At 34.7% G+C, this 19,357-nt stretch overlaps 1 protein-coding gene across 3 annotated transcripts in view; it reads left to right on the forward strand.

The window, feature by feature from the left end:
- Nucleotides 1–19,357, forward strand: part of TTC29 (tetratricopeptide repeat domain 29) — a 244,286-nt gene that overhangs the window by 27,312 nt on the left and 197,617 nt on the right. For all 3 annotated transcript variants that reach the window (XR_002315255.2, XM_020901271.2, XM_020901272.2), the window contains exon 5: nucleotides 14,046–14,269. Coding sequence is in view for 2 of the 3 variants with exons in the window: in XM_020901271.2 (XP_020756930.1) it covers nucleotides 14,046–14,269 (224 nt within the window). In the remaining variant the exon portion in view is untranslated. The remainder of the gene's footprint in view (nucleotides 1–14,045; nucleotides 14,270–19,357) is intronic.

The following is a 19,357-nucleotide window of genomic DNA, read 5'->3' on the forward strand; positions in this document are numbered from 1 at the left end:
ACTCTTGTTTTCTAACAAATGCACTTAATTATAAATTTCTTTTCAAATACCATGATGGTTTCTTCCCCCAGGGTTTAATATTTAATTTTTTCTTTCAGTTCTAAATATATGAAAATTTCTACAGTGATTTCCACTTTTGGCCATGAATAAATTAGAAATATATTTATACATTTGCAGTGTATAATTTTTCCTTGTGGCTTTTTTTTTTTTACAAGGGAGAATGCAGGATTGGGGACTGAATATATATTTGTGTTCAGTAAATGTGCCTTGTGTGATATCAGTTTATGAAATGTTTAGTGTGGCCAGTACATGATTAATTGTTATAAATATGCCTTGTATGTCTGAAAAGTAAATATATATTCTCTATTTGGTAGTAGTTCTTGGATAGAAAGCAGTGAGAATGTAATTATTAGATTTAGCCTATTATTTCAATCAAGCTAGACAATTTAGTCAAATATTTTCCCCTCTATTTTTATGATTTTCTGAAAAAATGCCTTTTTCAGCTGATTTTACATATTTTAAAGTTATTGTTATTAGGAGTATTATTTTTAGCTGCCATATTTCTCAGTAAAATAATCTTTTTATTAATCTCTGATATTTGTATGCCTGTTTCATTTTTTTGCCCAAATCCTATTTCATTTGATACTAATAATGTTATATAAGCTATATTTTTGTTGGAATTTGTTCTGTTATGTAAAAATACGAAAGGAACAAATTGCATGTGTTCTCTGTCTTAAGGAAGTTGTAATCCCTGCTTTATGTCTAACTTATGTAATTTTTTAAAAGTTTGAATTCAAGGCTATTTTATTTTCTCACAAATACTTCCTTTTATTCTTCCAGTATTCTTCATGATGTACATATTTAATTTGATATACCCTAAACTCTTAGTTACAAGTAGGAATTTTCTAAATGTTTGTGATAGCTGCAATAAAATGAATGAAACATTCCGGAAAATAAGATATTTATATATAGATGTTGTCTGACCAAAGCTTCAAAATGATCAGTTTAGTTTTTGTTTTTATTAATTCAGTTCTTACTAAACATAACATGAAAAATATGTTCTGAAAGTTTGACCACTGTGTCTGTTCAGCTTGTAAGAAATCCTGGCTTCACTGTTTATATCTGTAATACACACCCCCTGTTGCAACAGTAGTTAAAGAGCCCACAGTCTGAAAGGTTTCTTCATAGGACTTACAGCATGGAAGTTATCTTTTAAGCATTCAAGTTTGAAAGGAGAAGATATATTCTTAATTTATTTTTTGATACAGGGAAAATTGAAATATATTTATTGAAAAAAATTACTCCACAAAAAAATTTTAAAGACATAATGAGGTCACCAGCTGCTCTAAAATAATCAGAACTTATCGTTTCTCTTCAGTTAAATTTACTCTAGATTTCTTATTCAAGAAAGAAAGAATGATAGAGCTGGAATGAGCCTAAAAATCATTTCTTTTTTGTCTGGGAAAAAAAAAGACAAAAGAAAAAGAATGTAGTTAACAGCCCAATGGCTAGTTTGCAAGGAGAGGTTTTTTAAAGCTATATATATATTTTTCTCATGACAAAATATTAACTCACGAGAAGAAATGTCATAGTAAGAGAGATCGAAATACAGGTTTTGTTATTTATCCTCACGCTATCCTAATGTCATTGCATTGCTGAAAAGAGCACGGATAATGTTTTGTTTTCATTTCTAATTCATGTAATTTTCCCTTTGTAATTTAAACATGTTACATTTTTCTTTTAGATACTTGTCATATTTATAGGTCAATGTACACTATTTTCTTGCCATCATTTTAATAACTATTTATACATTATAAAGGATATATGTTTGGAAGGAACAACATTAGAATATATTATGATAAAATCACAGGTATAAGAAATTGATTGGTTTACTTTTCCCAAAGAAACCTCCTCATGCAGTTGTTTAATGTGAAAGGTTTTTCTTGAAAAGGTTAAAAAAGTTCTAATCAACTTTTGTACATTATGTAGAACTTCATTTTCTAAACTCTGCAAAAGAAAGTTTCATATTTAATGGGAAATCATGAATTATTCCATTTATTATCTACTTCCTCCTTTCAAAGACATGATCTGGATAAAAGGCGGGGTGAATAATTTCAAAAAAATACAATACATTTTTAATGGGAAGGTGCAAACTACAGATTCTCATGACTATTAGCAAGTGTAGAGGAAACAGAATTTTACTTGCAAAACTCGTCAAACTCTTGCAAAGATAAAATGCATGACATACTTTAGTTAAAAAAAAAACAGTGAGCTGAAGTTTTCTTTTTAATGCAACTTGTTGTTTTTACTAAGTTTTGTCTTTATATTCTCCAGTTTTCCATCTTTATTAAAGTTTGATTGTTTCCCTCAATATATGTGGAGAATTGATAGTTCTTTTATTTATAAAGATATGAAGATGAATAATTCAAAGAAAAGTTTTAAGTGATATTATCTGCGACAAAATTTCCTAAATAAAAGCATTTCACAAAATTTGAAGACCAATCACAGAATTATTTTTAAAAAAGTGACTTTTGCATGGAGTTTTATATTAATTTAAAAATTACAAATACTAATTTAGACACAAATATGGAGTTGAACTAGCATGCCATGTTTACACATGTGTATAGTCTATTGTTTGTAGCATGAAGCTTATTTTTTGTTTTTCTCCTTTTTTTCTTATTGCCATTTTAATAGGATGTAGAATCTGACAGGATTATATTACTTATTCATATTTTTTATCATTATAACTTCATACAGAAGCTACAGTTATTTTTAGGTTTTTTTCTTAAGCCTATATTTAATTGGATAAATAACAATGTAATCAGTATAAACTGGTTATATAATTATGTTTTCCTGTAGTGGAAAGTTACAATGTAAACTGAAAAAACAAGAGTTGGTATGATTTCCTGTCTGTTAGCCAGAGGTGTTTGGATTCAAATGTGATATTTCTGGGTTGGAAATAGTTTCCCTGAAAATTCTTCTTAAACAATGACCTTCATTTATATCCTTCTTTGTTTGATCTTTGGCTTAAAACATTGTTTCATTAAAAAGTCTGAATTTCTTAAAGGGGTTTGCAAATAATAAGACCATCTATAAAAATTATGTGTGTGATTAGTCTCACGTAAGGCAGTTTCTTCAGGTGCTTTTTCACTGAACTGCTAAGGAAACACTTTAAAAACGGTGTTTAGGTTTTAGATTTTTTCCGGTAAAGAAAATCTTTCAGTAAAGAAAATGTGTGTGACAGCTACATGGATAAATATTTTAGTAATATTTTATATTGATTGATTAATGAATAGTTTATCTCTTCCTGGTTGATGACGATCACTGTACTTCCAATATTTGATTGAATGGAAATCATTTGAGTAAATCTTTCTTACAGAGTATACACATAAAAAATACCTTTATATTATTAAGGAAATCATTTAATGTCATTTTAAGGATTGCAGTCCGTACTGTTTGCTGAGTAACCAGTTTTCCTCTGCTAAAGGGTAATACTCACCATCAAAAATACTGTTTAACATTTATTGATCTCATAAAAGTTACTGCCTTTTGTGCTAAATGCCGGCTGTGACATAACTGAAACTGAGAAATCATCTTTGTTCCATTCTTAACAAACAGTCCATATATCCTAAAATAAAAATCACTCATGTTGAAGTGAGTTCTTACTGTGCTGTTGTTGGGAGAATTCTTTGCTGATCAAGTTTTTTAATATTTTAATTTTTGTTGAAAGAATCCTATATTAGTAATAGTCCCATTGACTATTATTATAATATTTTTTAAAAGAGAATTAAAGGTTAACTTAGGTTAATTAGTTTTTTTCCAAATGGAATTTTTCAATGTACATATACTTTTAAAATGTTGAAAATCCAACTGCACTAACTTTGATTATTAATAGATGAAAATTTGTGTTTTCCAAAAATGCAAGCAAAATTGTATATGTAACAGTTTCCTCTGAAGATTCAATTTAGCAAATAGAATTGTTTATAAAATCACAAAAAATTCTGTTCCATAACTTGCTGGGGTTGAAATTTATTTTTTTCAGTTATCAAGTACAACCAGCTATAAAATGAATCAAAATCTGAACTGAAACAAAAGTCCTGCTATATTAATAACTTACATTCTGATTTTTTGCTAACATTTTATGGTGATTAGTTTTTTCAATTTATACAATTAAAGATGATAACACATTTATTTGAATAGTAATTCTAGTGAAATTTCCAGAAACTATAAACTTATACCTGCATTAGTGATATTTCTTTGGAATGAAGCCAAAATGTTAAATATTTTTCAGTCTTTATATAAAATTAAAGCAATAAAAATATATTATAATACAATTAAATATAGCACAGTAGATACACTTTCATAATTATTTTTAAATTTTTCTCTTAAAGTAAATATGACCAATCTATTTTACAAAGAAAATCAAGATTGTTTAATGGCTGTGATGTTAAAATTCCAATTGCAAGATTAATCACAGCTTCTATTATATTATGAGTTATTTGGTTTATTTTGAATATATGTTAAAGGTATATGTAAGCTACAGTGATTATATTATGTTCATCATATGTTCATTTTCCTTAAAGAAGTTCTCCAAAAATGTGTAGGGGGAATTAATAATAATGTTTATATTAATAACTAAGTCTAATTTTAATATTAATTATAATGATAAATTCTTTTGTTCCAAGCATAGCAAATTCTACTTTTTGAGATAGTAACATATGTTTTAATACAGTCAAATTAAGTTGTATAGAAAATAAGCAGTGATTACCAAGTTATTTGTGGTTAGTGGACATACTGAGATAGAAAGTGAATATGTTTAGAGAAATTATAATTTTAAAAGTGCTCTTAACATACATTTAATTTGGATTAATAAAAATGCCTTAATAAGTATGTGTATGTTTCTCTCTAGAATATATTTTTAATTTTTCCAAGCTTAAGAACGAAATGGTTTGAAAACTGTGAATGTGTGATATGCCACCTGCCCTATTTACATTTTTAACAGTAGAGTATTTGTTAACTGATCCCATAGACAGCTACATGTTTTGCTGTTACCAGATGGATGAGATAGAATGCCATGCATAACTTTACATTTATCTTCTTTGAGTGTCACCTTATTTGCATATCAATTAAAATAATATCTGTATTAAAATGGATAATGAAAGTTATCAAATTTACATGATGTGACTGCAGTTTGCAAAATTTCCAGTAGATGCCCCCAGAGACCAGCCAACTGGTTGGAAATCCTTTAAATCTCAAAGGAGCCTTTTTAGATTGGGACTTTTTCTCTTGCTGTCTTTTGAAGTACATAGGAAGCAAATTAGAAGTCCTAAAAGAGAAAACCTCACCTCCAATAGCTTATTGCACAGAATTATATATGAGTGATAGTCATATATTTGTAATCTGTATTAATCAACTCTAATAATTGTTAAAATCCTACATGTGCAATATTAAGAAAATGCTGTCAGTTTTCATTGTAAAAGCATTCTGTATACTTTTAAAGTAAAATCATTTCAAACATAATTTTTTCTTTCTAACTCCTCTGTCTTTATATATTTACATGAGTAAAGAAATGCTATATCCTTGTTTTAGCATTTTAGAAATAAGTATCCTTTTCACACACAAAAAACTATAAGACATACCTGTAAAACATATGATTCTTATCAGTGTGTGTGTGTGTGTGTGAGTCAAAAAACAGATTTGTTCCTCCTTCTAATTATACATAATATGTACCTTCACTGAGAAGTATGGGTAAGAATGGTGACTCACTTTATTCCACAGAAATTATATTAACTGAAGCTATTTAAGTATTAATTTGAGTCAATGTAATTATCCCGTAGGTGATTCTAATAACATTTATCCCTACAATATGAATTTAAGACTGTTATTACTGACACATAGATAACCCAATAGTGACTTATAAATATTAACTTAGTGGAATAAAAGTATTATACTGCCTTTTGATTAGATATATCTTTCGAGTTTATCTTTGTCCTATTAAGTAAAAATTTTATGATCTTGTTTTAGAGTATTGAGCTTACTGAACTGCTTTTGAAATATTTTACTGAATGTGAAGCATCACCTTGATTCAGTATTTCAGTTTGACTTACGAAAATGTTAAATTATATTAATCATAGAATAGTTGATAATGCCTTTTAATTTTGAAAATCTAATAGCTAGTATAAATACTTGTAAGTTCAAAGGGAAGAAGATAAATTGGCATTCTGCTCATTGGTGTTTTTCATATTCATACAGTTTCATCCTTTTATATTTGTCTTATGTGTTTGTCAGTGTTACCCTGTTAGACTTTACATCTCTGTGTGGGGATCACGTCTATTCAGTTTGCTTTGCCTGGATGCTACTGATTGTCTGCTGCCTTGTTTTAAGGAAACGGATTCTCTGTCTGGAAGAGAAAGTGACAGCAGTGTTTTTCCCCAGTCCAGCACCAACATTCATTAACACGGATAAAGAAAATGGCTTTCTTTTTTTTTTCCTTTTTTTTAACTGAAGTATATTTGATTTACAATGTTGTGTTAATTTCAGGTATACTCACACACACACACACACACATATATATTTGTTTTGTTTCATTTTCTTTTCTCATAGAGGTTATTACAAATCATCGAGTATAGTTCCTTGTGTTATAGAGTAGGTCCTTGTTGTTTATTCTATATATAGTAGTGTGTATATGTTACTCCCAAAAGACAATGGCTTTCTAACTGGAGTCACATCATAATTGTATTATGATGTCAAATTTCTAAACAATCAATACAGGTAACAAAAAAAATGTGCGAAGGAAGAAGAGAAAAAGAAAATTAACATTATTTGATATAATTGGAGGCAATGTGGTAAAGTGAAAAAAATTCAGAATTTGTAATCAGAGAAACCTGGTTATGAAAGCCACCCCAGCCACTTATGATCATGTATGACTTTGGGCAAGCCAAAACCTCTCTGAAGAGGGTTTCTTTATCTGTAAAAATGGAAGTAGTATTTTTAGAGTTATCGTGTGGTTTAGAAATGATGTCTGACACATAATACATACTCTATAAATAGAAGCTATTCAGAATGGTTTAAGGCAGAATTTAAAAATGGTATAATATCTCCATGGCTATTTAATAGAAAGCTCTCCATTTCCCAGCATCTTCACACATTCATCTGCTATAGAGTTATGTCAGATCGTTCAGGTTTACCTTCTTCCAGTATATAGATTTTTTTTATTGGAGTATAATTGCTTTATAATATTGTGCTAGTTTCTGCTGAACAATGAAGCAAATCAGCAATATGTTTACATATATCCATCCCCTCCATCTTGGACCTCCCTCCCATCCCCTCCCATAAAGGGAAATTTTGTGGTAAATTCAAAATATTTAGAATCTCCATTGAATAATGCATTTAAATAGTAATAAAAACCCATATGAAATGCATGGCCACTTAATTCCCTTTCTTAAAACCACTTTCCTCCAGCTGCACCCCTTAGCCAGTTGCACCTTAAGTACCTGCAGTGGCAAAGATCTTCCTTAGGATGTAGACTTTAGATGTTCTGCACATCTATGAATGTCACAACTTCTGTTTCTATGAATGACCTCTTTTCTGTCAAGCGGACTCTCCTCAAATTCCATAATATCAAAACTTTCCAGAAATTTTACCAGAATTCTCAGTTTCCATCCATCAGGGTGACTTCAGGTCAATGAGATTTTTCTTATTCTGATACTGAAAAAGGGCATATTCTAATTTAGAAAAGTATTTGTTTTAATATATAAATAAAACCAAAGACTAATAACTTCATGTCCAAATGAAAGAAGTAAAATAGTGAATTTGAATTATCTTTTTGTTTATATTTGCATTTTTAAAAATTCCTTTTTGTAAATCAAGTAAACTTTGCCTGTTATGAAATGTAAAACCTGACAAATTCACATATAATAGTAGAAATTTTTTTTTCATTTATTTTTATTAGTTGGAGGCTAATTACTTTACAATATTGTGGTGGTTTTTGTCATACACTGACATGAATCAGCCATGGATTTACATGTATTCCCCATCCCGATCCCCCCTCCCACCTCCCTCTCTACCCGATCCCTCTGAATCAATTGACAAACATTTTTATTTTCAGATAGCAAATTCATTTTAAAAAACAAAAATTCTTCTGTTTAAAAGAAATGATATGCATTAACTATGAAGGTTTAAATAGGAATCTATTTAGTAAAACATTAATCGCTCTTTCTGGTTCTCAAATATTAGTAATGAGACTTTAACAATGCCATATATGTATGTGTGTATGTGTACACAAATGTGTGTGTAAAATAGAGTTGAGGTCAGAATAGTTATGTATGCTTTCTAAATCCATTCTATTTGAAATATTTTTTGCAAAGAATGGTCTTTTTAAAAAAGGTACTAGAAATTTTTAAAATTGATACCAGTTATATATCATGGATGTTTGGAGCTATCTTGAGTACCAAGACAATCCCTTCTGAATCAGTTCATGTTCTTTGGTCACAGGCGCAGAGACAGAGTCTGACTAAGTAGGGTGGAAATGATTTTATTAGAATATTTGGTAACTAGCTGAATCTAGGGGAAAACCTGGCTCAGAAGAAATGGGGCCCTTGGAAGGATCTAGGTGGCCAGAACCACTTTCAGCTCTTGTCAGGGTGCTGCTGCCAGGTGGACTGAGCTCCAAAACCTTCCACATCTTTGTTTTTCTTGCTTCAAGATTCAGAATGCTGGGAGAGAGGCCAGGGGCTTACTGTGGGAGGGAGTCTTTGAAATCAGGTCCCACCAAGATGACACATGATGTGCCATTTCCAAAACTACTTCGGAGAACTGCGGTGGTGGAGCTGGATGCTGAGGGGACCAGCTCCAACCCAGGCACCCTCAGGGAGTGATGTTCTGCGTTTCTGTCCCAGCTGGGATGAGCACTGAGATGGCCTCCTGACAGGCGTTTATTTCCACTGTTTATGTTAGGGGCCCCCAACCCCCAGGCCAGGAACTGGTCCTGGTCCGTGGCCTGTTAGGAACTGGGCCACACAGCAGGAAGTGGGTGGCTGGTGAACGAGCGAGTGAGGCTTCATCTGTATTTACAGCCGTTCCGCATCCCTTGTATCCCCCTGGTCTATGGAAAAATTGTCTTCCACAAAACTGATCCCTAGTGCCACAAAGGTTGGGGACCACTGTTTTAAATCGATGATCTAATTTTTATTTATTTATAATTTATACACACACACGTATATATATTATTTTTCAGATCCTTTTTCATTATGTTATCACAAGATGTTGAATATAGTTCCCTGTGCTGCACAATAGGTCCCTGTTGCTGATCTATTTTATACACAGCAGTGTGTATCTATTAATCCCAAACTCCTAATTTATCCCTCCCCTCACCTTCCCTTTTTGATAACCATAAACTTATTCTCTATGTGGCAGTGCTTATTTGACGCAAGGCTGGATTTCCAGCCCCCTGACCTCTCAAACTTCCTTACCATCCCCCAAGCTATCTTTTGGGTACCTCTTGGATGTCCCCTTCAGGTGCCTCAAACTCAAGTTATCTGAACCCACTCTTATTACCCTTCCCCAAACCTAGTCATCCTTTTGTGTTCCCCTCTTTAGCAAATTGGGCTTCCCAGGTGGCGCAAGTGGTAATGAATCGGCCTGCAGGAGACATAAGAGGCATGGACTCGATCCCTGGGACGCAAAGACCTGGAAGATGGCACCACTCTAGTATTCTTGCCTGAAGAATCCCCAGGGACAGAGAAGCTTGTGGGCTACAGTCCATGGGGTCACAAAGTGTTGGACAAAACTGAAGCAACTTAGCACACACACATGCCCTTTAATAAATTACTAACTGCCCACCCCAAAACTCTTGTTGTCATCCTAGCTGTTCTCTTTCCATCAGCCCTAACATCCACTCAGTCCCCAAGCACTCAGTATTTTTATATCCTGAATGTCTCAAACCCACCTACTTCTGTGTGTCCCTCTGCCTTAACTTCAGTTCAGTCCATGGCCTCTCCTGTCCATGAACACCAGTGTCTCCTGTCTCTCCTCGCTGTTCCCGGTTCTACCCTCCTTCCAGCCATTCTCCTGCATCTAGTGTGAATTTCAGAGTCACAAGCTCAAGGATGGTAAATTGAAAGTCTTTATTTTTTTTAATAACTTAGTTTTAATTCCTGATCCTAAGCCTTGATTCTCCCTAATGTAAAAATCCAACCTCATCCCTCTTAGATAAAGTCAGTCCAATTCAGTGATTTCTCAGGTTATTCAGAGTCTCACACTCCTTCCCGTCGCCCTGTGTTCCTATATAGAAACAACACAACACTGGTACCAAGAACACAGCACTGATGCCAGGGAGAAAGAAATAGGGTTCCTAGGTTTATCAAATAAAAATACAAGGTACACTTCAAATTTCAAAAAAAAAATTTCTTTTTGGTCTAAGTATTCCCATGCAATATTCGGGATACACTAATACAAAGAAATCATTTGTGGTTTATCTGATATTCATATTTTACTGGATATCCTGCCCAGTTTTATCTGGCAAGCTCGGGAGAGGGGATTTGTCAGCATTTACTCCCAGGTCTTGATCTAGGACCTTGTGATAGACTCTCAACTCACCTGGCATCCATTTCTGCTTTCTTTGCTAACACAATTCCAGTTTCATCTGGGGCCACAACATGCCTCCAGACATGCAGGACATTTGTTTTTCTAGTCTTTGCAGCCAGGGTTGGCCATGTGACACTGTTCTCGCCAGTGGAACAAAGTGGGATTCCAATAGCAGTTGCAGGAATAAAAGTATTCCCAGTAATAGAGAAAGACACAACTGATGTCACCCGCCTATCCCCTTTCTTCTTGCCTGGAAGGTGGACATGATGTCTAGACTGGGGCAGCCCTCCAGTGACCAAGGACAGGAAGGAAATAATCCCTGAAGCACAGGCCTTGAACTTGCCAGGCTATGGAACCAAGGCTAACAGCTGCCTACCTTTAGGCATCTTGTGCTGTGAGCAGTGCAAACTTTAGTTTCGAAGGCACCACGAGCTGGGTTTTCTCTTCCTTGGAGTTGAATGGGTTCCTAACCTCTGGGGTGCTGTCCCGGGCTCTGTCACTGATGCACTTGATTCATCCTTTTCTGTCAGCTCTCGAAATGTGCTGACCTGACTCTTCCAGTAGCACCCCGGTGCTTCTTACTCACAGAGTTACAGCTGTGTCCCCATTCAGTCCCCGGTGGGCAGCACATCCGACAGCCTTTTAGCACACATGCCCTTGCTAGGGCCAGTGACTTTGTGGCAGACACACCAGCCCTCTCTTCCCATTAACTTTGATGTCACACATGGAGGTCACCAGACAATTTATGGTCTTTGGTCCATACTGTCCAGGGGCCATGGGACATCACGTGGGCTGGTTCTGGTTTTCTTCTGCTAGTAAACTGGCTGCAGTGACTTTTGCTGCCTTTCCATGCCCTGTGTTGGGGTTGGGGGGGTGGGCGTGCGTAGGGAGAGACACAACCTGATTCTTCTTACATCTCACGCTTTCCTTCTCCACACTCTTGGCCAGAAGGCAGAAGCAAAAATCTGTGATTGCTTCTCTCTTCTCCATTTCAAATATTTTTGGTCATCAGTTTGACAAGATGGTGGCCTTTGACTTGTGAACCTGGAAATATGGTTTCCTTACTCTCTTTATGGACTAGTCCTGTAACAATAGGTGCCTTGCATTGGCCACTAGGTTGAGGATTGCAGTTCAGTTGGGAATCCACTTCCAAGTAATTTTTCTAATATATTGGGTTGGCCAAAATGTTTGTTTGAGTTTTTCCATGTAGCTTACAGAAAAACCCCAAATAATTTTTTGCCAACCCAATACAATCTCACTGAGTCATTTCCCAGACTCAAATACTTCTATGACTCTATCCCACTCCTAGCTTGGAGTCCAAACTACTTCCTGTACTCTGAGGTCTCCACAATATGGGTTCTGCCCTCCCCCTTTTTTACCTTCCCTTTTCCCACTCATCTCCTCATCACTGTATGTATTTAGTTCTATAGCAAAGCTGACCCACTGAGTAACAAATTCTGGGTGTATGGCACCTGGGCATTTTTGTTTTGTTTGCTTTTTAAACTCTGTAGGGTGAGTCTGTTGTCAGATTTCATGTTTCTCAGAGAATCTTCACATGCATAATTTTGCTTGGTTCTTAGAAGAATCCTGTGATATAGGTATAGCACAGATTAGTATACATATTTCACAGATGAGAAGAAGTGAAGTCCAGAAAAGTTAGGAAGAAATGGCCTGAACCTCAGGGGTTCTAATTCTAGACTGTCACCACTCCACACTGAAATGTTTATTGATAGTAATATCACATCTCATCCGTTCTAAATATTGTTCCCTATTTAAAAATGTAAGATAATTAGTATAAAGTGATATCATTTGGCCTCTGATTACTTGCTTAGTAGAATAATAACCACAACACATCTATTCATAGCCCTGTTTATTTCCTATATAGCAATGTTCATGCTCTGAAATTTTTTATAATTTGTTTACTTATTTGTTGATTGTGTTCTTCTACTGGAATATACACTTCACAAGGGTATTGAATCTATTTGATCTAGAACAGTGCCTGGCACTTAATAGGAAACTCAATAGCTATTGACTGAATAAATAAATACACTATTCAATTGTTTGAATAGTGTATTTGATCTGCAAGGAGATGAGACCAGTCAATCCTAAAGGAAATCAACCCTGAATATTCATTGGAAGGACTGATGCTGAAGCTGAAACTCCAATGCTTTGGCCACCTAATGCAAAGAGCTGATTCATTAGAAAAGACCCTGATTCTGGGAAAGATTGAAGGCAGGAGGAAAAGAGGATGACAGAGGATGAGATGATTGAATGGGATCACCAATTCAATGGACATGAGATGGTGATGGACAGGGAAGCCTGGAGTGCTGCAGTCCATGGGGTTGCAAAGTGTCAGACACGACTGAGTGGCCAAACAACAACAACAACAACAACAGTCAATTGTCATTTTATCTCTTTGCATATGATTTATTATTGTTAGAAGTGAAGTCGTAATCTTAACAAGTCATTAACTTAATCCTAACTGAATATAATTTAAAAAATATATTTAGCAAGAGATATCCATAAACTCTTTCTGCATAAATGAAGAAATGAATGAACCTTCATAACATACAGGGAAACTACTTAATAGAGCTTTGTTGTAGCATTCAATGACACATTTAAATTTTGTTTGCCTTACTGGCCTTTTGTGTTGTTTTGGTGGGAGACTAACTTATTAAGTATTTTTGGATATTGTCAATTGCTGTGGTCTGAGAGTTGTGTTCCTAAAGTTCATATATTGAAATCCCAGTCCCTGGAAGTGTAGGTAAATGGGGTTTTTAGAAGGTGTAGGTTTTTAGAAATGGGGTTTTTAGAAGGTGTAGAAGTGTAGGTAAATGGGGTTTTTAGAAGGTTTTAGAAGGTCATGAGGGTGGGGCATTCATGAATAGCATTAGTGCTCTTATAAAAGAGACTCCAGAGAGTGCTCTAGCTTCTTACATTATGTGAGGACATGACTAGAAAGTTCAGGCTGTGAACCAGGAAGGGCAGCCTTCCTGGAGCCTTGATCTTAGACTTCTGGCCTCCAGAACTGCGAGCAATAAATTTCAGTTGTTTATAAGCTACTCAGTTAGTGGTATTCTGTTGTTGTTCAGTCGCTCAGTCAGGTCTGACTCTTTGCGACCCCATGGACTGCACAGTCTGCTACATCAGCCCAAATGGACTGAGACATCCGTCATCTAGCTTATTTGTCCTTATCAAAAGGAGCTCAGCTCTGGAACTGATAATATTTATAATGTAATTTCCCTAAAATTGCTATATTTAGATAGCTCTTGGCATCTTTCATTAAACTGGAGTTATTCACTTATAAGTGTTTGAGGTCAAGATAGCTTTCAACCCTTTCACTGAGGGAAAAAAAGGCGGGGGGGCAGCATGATCCAACCTTTAATTATTATAGGATCAAAAAAATGAAAAGATTTGAAGGATTAACATAATGAGTTCAGTGTTCTGATTCTTATTCCCAGTTACCGGAACTCGTACAAGAAGAACGTCTGTGTGGACATGCTGCGGGATGGTTATCATAAGTCCTTTACCGAGCTCTTCGCTCTGGCAGAGAAGTGGGATGCCCTGAGGGAGGCTGCGAGGGTCCGATCCCTCTCCTGGGCACAGAGACCCCTGGAAGAGCAGCCTGACAAGCTGGATCACTTCTACTACTACCTGACCAGGGCTGAGACAGCTGAAAGGAAAGGTACGTGGAGGGGTTTGGGCAAGCAGCACTGCAGAAACCAGAGGAGGGAGCCCCTGAGGGCAGGTTCCAAACCGCGTCATACGTGAATTTAAGACAGTAGGACGCCGCAGCACAATTCATCCTAGTCAGCTAAGCATCTTCATGGAATGAACAGTAGAGAATGCTGACTCACAAGAGTGCCCAGACACACGGCCCTCCTGGTGATGTCACTCTAAGCCTGGGTAGACAATAAATAAATAGCACCTAGTAACATCTCCAGGGCTTCCCAACATATTAAAATCTTTGGTATTATTAATTATACATCTTTATATAGTTTTTTTTCTTTATACTTAATCTGAATATTGACTTTCACTGAGGAGCCCTTCGCAGAGTATGGTGATTTGTCAGTTATACTTATTTTCTAGTATTTATAGAATGGAATTTGAAGATTTTATCCTGAAGATTTCTATCAGAGAATTTTTATTAGTGAATTGTGAGGAGACAGGAAAAGTCAGTAATCCACAATTATGAATAAAATTGTTAATTTTTTATTTTCCATCACATCATCTCTCATTAATTCCTTTTTTGATATTGTCAAGTTTTCCAGAAGGTCAATATGTTTCAAGCATTAAAGAAAATATTTTTCTCTCTACTACAGTTGTACTGATATCATTGTCATAAGTATTTCTTAGTTACATGTTCAAAATTAGTCATTTTATACAATTAAAGAAAGGAAATCCCCAAATTTGGCATGTACATTTGGCATCTTCAAAGAATTATCTTCTTTGACTTTTTTGTGTGAAAATACCATAGGACTCAAAAAGAGAAGCTTTAAGTTCCACCGTGAAAATGTCCCTGTTTTATTTATAGTATAATACATAAGTGAACTTGTGCGTGCATGTGTGTGTATATAGATAAGAGGTGATTATTTGTATAATGAAAATATTTAACTACAGAATTGACTTTAAAAAGAGTCCTTTGGTGAAGTTTAAAATGTGATTTACATATAAGTTCTCAAGAAATTAACTGTTTGAAATTTTAAAATGCTATTGTAAAAAAACTTATCAGCCCCTAATTCTGAGGTGATATTTACACTGAAAATAGAATTGATCAAGATAAAATTTGTTCATAAGTCATTTTTTTCAAGTTGAATAAATTTGATTCACTAAACATTTTAAATAGAAGCATTCATTTTAGTAGCATAATAGCATAAATTTAGGCCAAATACATCACTAGTCATAAAGTATCATAAAAGAAACTTATAAAGCATTTTATAATTATAAAGAAACTAGAATGCTAAATAATCTATTTGAAAAGGTAGAAAACTTTTACTTTATAATACTTTATTTGAAAAAGTAACTATGTTATATATAAATAAAATGATTTTCCAATCCCCAAAATTTAAAAAGTCCAAGCTTCGTAATAGCCAATGTCTTATACACATGTACAAGTAATGAAATATTTTTCTTACTGAGTAGTTTGTCACATGTTCATGGTAACTAAGGTTCTATTTGATAAATGGAATAAAATTACTTCTTGCTCAGAACAACTCTTCTGTAGGGTTATTGACTTCAAAATGCTGTGGGTTTTGCCTGGTTAAAATACAAAAAATTAAATTATTGCAAAAAAACATTATTGGAAATGCATCAGTTGAAGGACAAATAAACATTTATATGCTTCTTTAAAAACAAATGTGTTATTTTTTCAAATTTAACACATGAACTTTATAGGAGAAAAACTATATAAGATTTAAGAATGTCCTAGAAAGTAGTGCAGGGAATATGTACAGAAACTCTTATTAACTTGAATTAATTCTAAATCTTAAAACCCATGTCTACCACACGCTTAATCTAGAATATAGAAATCTGTTAATAGTTCCTGGATGATTTCACCCCATATGGTTGTGGAATCTGAGACAATTATCTTGAAGCAGTGTCGTATCTCTGAGTATTCGCATTGCTTCTCATTGGAAAGACCATCACTCTAGGGTCACAATGAAGTTCATTTAATCAAAGCTGTGGCACTAACAATAGTCATCTCGGGTCAGTTCTGTCTCTTGAGACTCACAGAGCAGAAACCTAGAGTTATTTAAATTACTTTTCAAAATATCACTTTCTGTTTCATAACAAAGAAGTGTTTAAAGGAAGCCAGTCATTCTTTTTGGATTATTTTCCATTTGTTACAAAGTATTTCTTTGTCCCTGATATCTTTCTTATATGACCCAATATGAATCATTTCTGTACCATCTGTAACATGATTAGGGCCTGGTGCCCCATGGGGCTGAGGAAGAGATGGCAATAATGGTAATGGGTAACCGAATCAATAGATAATTCAAACATTATTTACACTTGACTTTAAATTATTGTCAAGGGTTAAGCAGCAATTTTTTTTCATTAATAACATTTATTTAAGATACCCAAAGTATGTTTTACTCAAGCAGAGTCCCACTGGATGTTTATACAGTTTATGTGAAGAAAAACAAAAGTGAGTGTCTGGTGAAATAAGTTTGAGAAACAACCCTGTGAATTAACATATACATTAAGCAGGTTGGTTTATTGCAGGACTTATCAGAGCCTTTGACATGTTAATGTGTTGTATGTTTCACCAAAACAGAGAAATTAGTAGGAGCATTTTCCAAATTTGTTTCATCATGAGATCTCCTTTTAAGGTAGCATAGTGAATATTGGTCTAAAGAATAAATCAACAATAAAATTGATTTTCATCTTATTAATATACCTGCTGACAATTTGAAGAAATGTGCAGGCAAGGAGAAAATGCTGCTTAGGATGTAAAGGGTATAAACCATGTATTTGGATTATTCAGAGGTTCAAAACTTTCCATTTTTCCATAGAAGAAAGCTTAGCTGACAAGTAGTCTTTAAATATGTAACCTAAATAGCTTCTAAGCAAAACCAAAAACTTTATCAAATGTTGGAAATGTTTTTCTATTAAAGCTTAATTACTGAAAAACGGAAAATTATTTTAGGTTTGCATATATCTTTTTTAAAAGCTCTTTGTATGACGTTTTAAAATGGAAGATATGAAATGGTTTATTTACAGGTTTTAAAAATAGCAGCTCTCTAATCATTATATATATGGGCTTCCCTGGTGGCTCAGATGGTAAAAAGTCTCTCTGTGGTGTGGGAGACCAGCGTTCAATCCCTGGGTTGGGAAGATCCTCTGGAGAAGGAAATGGAAACCCACTCCAGTATTCTTGCCTGGAAAATCCCATGGGTGGAAGAACATGGCAGGCTACAGTCCATGGGGTTGCAAAGAGTGGGACATGACTGAGCGACTTCACTTTCACTTTCACTTTCAATCACTATATATGAGAAAGAATATAAAATATTACAAAACAGATTTTAATGCTATATTCATATTAGGCACAGGTCCAGAATGGAAAGATAAAGCACAAGAGAAGTCAGTTCTGAAATGAGAGTATTTGTTTTAAGTAAATTGCTCAGGATTTTACCTCCTACTTTTCACCTAAGCTATTGCATATTGTGAATAACCTTAAAAGGCAGAAAATCTCTACAGAATCTCCAGTTCCTTCAAAACTGGGGAATAGGGAGAATGTATTTTAACTTTAATTTTTAGTTCTAAAACTTATTTTGAGATAAATCTTAATGTCCTATGGAATTATGAAGCAGCGATTTCCTGGCTGGCATAGTGATAAAGAATCCACCCACCGATGCAGGAGATGCAAGAGACGTGGATTAGATCCCTGGGTCAAGAAGATCTCCTGGAGGAGGAAATGGCCACCCACTTTAGTATTCTTGGGCTTCCTTGTGGCTCGGCTCGTAAGAATCAGCCTGCAATGTAGGAGACCTGGGTTTGATTCCTGGGTTGGAAAAATCCCCTGGAGAAGGGAAAGGCTTCCCACTCCATTATTCTGGCCTGGAGAATTCCATGGACTGTATAGTCCAAGGGGTCGCAAAGAGTCGGACATGGCTGAGTGACTTTCACTTACACTTTCCAGTATTCTTGCCTGGAAAGTCTCCTTGGACAGAGGAGCCTGGCAAGCTGCATGGGTTTGCAAAGAGTTGGACACAACTGAGTGACTGAGCGCCGCACAGCACACGCGCAGTGTGTAAAAGCTGGCATTACGTAGGTCTTAAGTTTCTTTGGGAACACTGGAATGACTTATGTACAGCTTTCAAAAGTTAATTTTTGTTGTAATCAGCCTAATGTCAATTTTTTCTGAGCTTTTTGACTTTAATCTTATAGGAGTACCAATGGGCAATATATAAACGCTTTTCATAATTGTAATTCTTTCAGGCGTATATAGATTGACACTTCTGATAATAGTGAGCAATTAATATCATTTAATTCCAACAGATAGTGATTGCTGTAAAAAGTCCTCGGAAGGGTAATCCATAGCCTACCATTTATTTATGACTGTGTTTTTAGCACAAATGCAAAGAAAGGCAAAGATTATGAATTTGTTCATGTCCACCAATAGAATGAAATCTACAGGAGTGAAGCACAGTATAGCACAAACATTTTTGTTTAAGTGTATGACTGTTTGCAGTGGAGTTTGTAAGACTGATTTACAGTTTATCAGTATACTTTTTTGTGTACAAATAGGTCAGATATTTGCCACTTTAGGGGAAAAAAGAGGGATTTAATAAACTGACAACTAATAAACTGGTAACTTTCTGAGTGAGAGGGGTGAGTAGTATTAACACATTTTCAGCAGAAGAAGATACTCATAGAAAAGATAATGCTAGAAATCCACTGTTTCTTAACGTTGCTAATAACTTGTACTGTCAGAAATGGTGTTGTAAAGTGTATGGAACATACAGTGATCATCATTTCTTGTGTCTATCTATAAGCTGCATGCTTGCTTTTTCTTTTGGGTGAAAATACCTTGATATTTTTAGATTTCATCTGCTTTCTTCCTTTATCTTTTTGCCATGGTTAGGACATATTGCTTTCTCTGGAATCTCTAAATACTTTTCAAATCTTCAGTGGGATAAATACTTGCCGATACCATACACTCATTTATTCCAAAAGAACCTAGCCCATTGCTAGCAGGCACCATTCTGCTTTTTGTCTTATATGAAGACTACTATTTCAACCAAAGAGTATATCAGTCTAAGCTCTTCAA

Source organism: Odocoileus virginianus, chromosome 12 (assembly GCF_023699985.2).
Source record: "Odocoileus virginianus isolate 20LAN1187 ecotype Illinois chromosome 12, Ovbor_1.2, whole genome shotgun sequence".
In the NCBI taxonomy this organism is placed as follows: Eukaryota; Metazoa; Chordata; class Mammalia; order Artiodactyla; family Cervidae; genus Odocoileus; species Odocoileus virginianus.